Raw genomic sequence first — 2,141 nt, 5'->3', positions numbered from 1 at the left:
AATGAGAATGAGTTACTGCACAAGTTGAGAGTTGTATTTGAGGCGTTTCTATTATATATATTATTTTGGGGAATATATCAAATCGAAGCGCGTTTCATACATCTGTCGCACTGTGAAGGTATATACTGTTATTCATATCTTTCTTTTTATAGCATCTGTTGTTAGGTAATTAGATATGCAGCTGCTAGTATTACGTGTTAATGGATTTTTTTTCTGAAAGAGATAGTTGATCGGATGAAACAGCAAAGGATATTGCAATACTTATAGCCCGTCTTTTCGAGTTATGTAAAGATGTGAAGTATTTCATCTCTGGAGGACGAAATCGCAAGAAACGGTAGTATAAAAAAACATGAAGAGTATCATGGTAGGTCTGCCCACTTTCTTTCGTCCCTCATTGCTGCACTTGACCTCTTCACGCCCTTTGACCTGCACTGACCTGGTACTGCCCCTGGGTGTTGTAGCCGCTGCGGTCCTCCGAGTGCCCGTAGTCGTTCCTGGAGTAGTCGTCCTTCACTCCGTAACTGAACTGGTACTCGGCTGGGACCTGGCATGAGGAAAATCAGATGTTATTGTCTTTATTGTCATTATGATTATCGTTATTGTCATTACCATGATCATCATTGTCGTTATTGTCATCATTATTGCCATCATCATTATCATCATTATTGCTTTTATCATTATCATCATTGTTGTTATTATCATCATTATCGTCATTATCATCATCATCACTATTGTCAGGATTAGTATCGTCACCATATCACCATCATTGTCATTATCATCACCACTGTCATCATTTCTCTCATCCTCCTCCTTTCCACTCATCCTCCAATGACACCAGCAAAGCAAAGCAAATCACGGAGGAAATACTCACATCAGCGTAGACGGGGGGCGGGGGGCCGTAGGGGTCGGAGGGGCGGGCGGCGACCACCACGAGCACAACGGCGACCAGAGCGAGCTGTAAGGAGCCACTCGTATTGTATAAATATATATATATATATATATATATATATATATATATATATATATATATATATATATATATATATATGTATGTATGTATTACATTTCTAGTCTATTTTTTTGTATTTCTTCTTTCCCTTCTTTTTCTTTCCTTTTCTTACTTTTTCCCCCTCTCTCTCCTTATCTCATTCTTTGCTTATCGGCTTGGGAAAGCGTCAATACTTTTTCCTTTCTCTCTCCTCCATCGTCTCTCTTCCCTAACAGGTGGTTCCTCTGGCTAATTATCATTTTTTTTCGAATGTTTACATGACAGAAATCTTGAGGAGTACGATGGCTACTTTGAATTCACAGGAGGCAAAAAAACAATTTGATACTCATAAATACGTATCAAATATCGTCAGAAATTGGATTTGATTACGTTAGCAAACATAAAAATGTCACTGTAAGAGGTAGTAATGCTGACGACAATCTTCGTTATATGTTTATGTACTACTAACTTCATTTTGGAATACGTTTCGGAAATGCACGTGTCCACCTGATATGTGCACTATGAAATACACTACCTTGAACATGTTGTAGGATACGAACTGTGATCTTTCATCCTCACCTTCACCATTATATACACCGACGGACTGCTCCTGTGGGCGGGGCTGAGGTGACGTCATACGCTGGTGGATTGGAAGGGTTGCCTACTTGCCAGTTCGTGATTTACTCACTATTTTTGCACCTTTGCGCAAAGGCAACAGCGCATGTTTATGCCTCCATTTCTCCCATGCTTTCTTATACTCTTTCCTGTATCTAGGTCTGTTTTTATAGGTGTATTTCCAATAGCCAACTAACTATCAGTATCGCAACGTATTCATTTATACAAACACACGCACGCAAGTACAGTGCAAACATAATATCGCATACAGAAATGAAAACAACAACAACAATGCATATCATCATTTTCAAATTCTAATATCAATCTCCATGTTTACTTCATTCTTCAGCATAAAAACAATTAAATTTTATGCTCGAAGTTCGAATATTCTGCATGAACACTGTTTGTCTTTCATGAACTTCTTACTGCAGGCACTCTCTTCCTTGTGGGTCGCGGGTCATTCATTGCAAGGTCATTTTGGTTCTCGTAACTTTCTACGCTGGAGGGGCGCAGTGTGTATTTGCATTCACGTTTGTAT

The 2,141-nt window shown here is 39.1% G+C and overlaps 1 protein-coding gene across 1 annotated transcript in view; it reads right to left on the bottom strand.

Annotated features, from left to right (window-relative positions):
- The window catches only part of LOC113811715 (larval cuticle protein A2B), a 2,231-nt gene extending 451 nt beyond the window's left edge, over positions 1–1,780 (bottom strand). The window contains exons 1-3 of the mRNA XM_027363507.2: positions 1,524–1,780; positions 872–955; positions 437–544 (exon numbers count right to left, since the gene is read on the bottom strand). Of these exons, the coding sequence (XP_027219308.2) occupies positions 437–544; positions 872–955; positions 1,524–1,625 (294 nt within the window). The 5' untranslated portion in view covers positions 1,626–1,780. The remainder of the gene's footprint in view (positions 1–436; positions 545–871; positions 956–1,523) is intronic.
- Positions 1,781–2,141: the final 361 nt, after the last annotated feature.

The sequence above is a fragment of the Penaeus vannamei genome, chromosome 9 (assembly GCF_042767895.1).
Source record: "Penaeus vannamei isolate JL-2024 chromosome 9, ASM4276789v1, whole genome shotgun sequence".
In the NCBI taxonomy this organism is placed as follows: Eukaryota; Metazoa; Arthropoda; class Malacostraca; order Decapoda; family Penaeidae; genus Penaeus; species Penaeus vannamei.
Note: the sequence above shows the minus strand (reverse complement) of the source record. Positions and strands in the feature narration are given on the sequence as shown.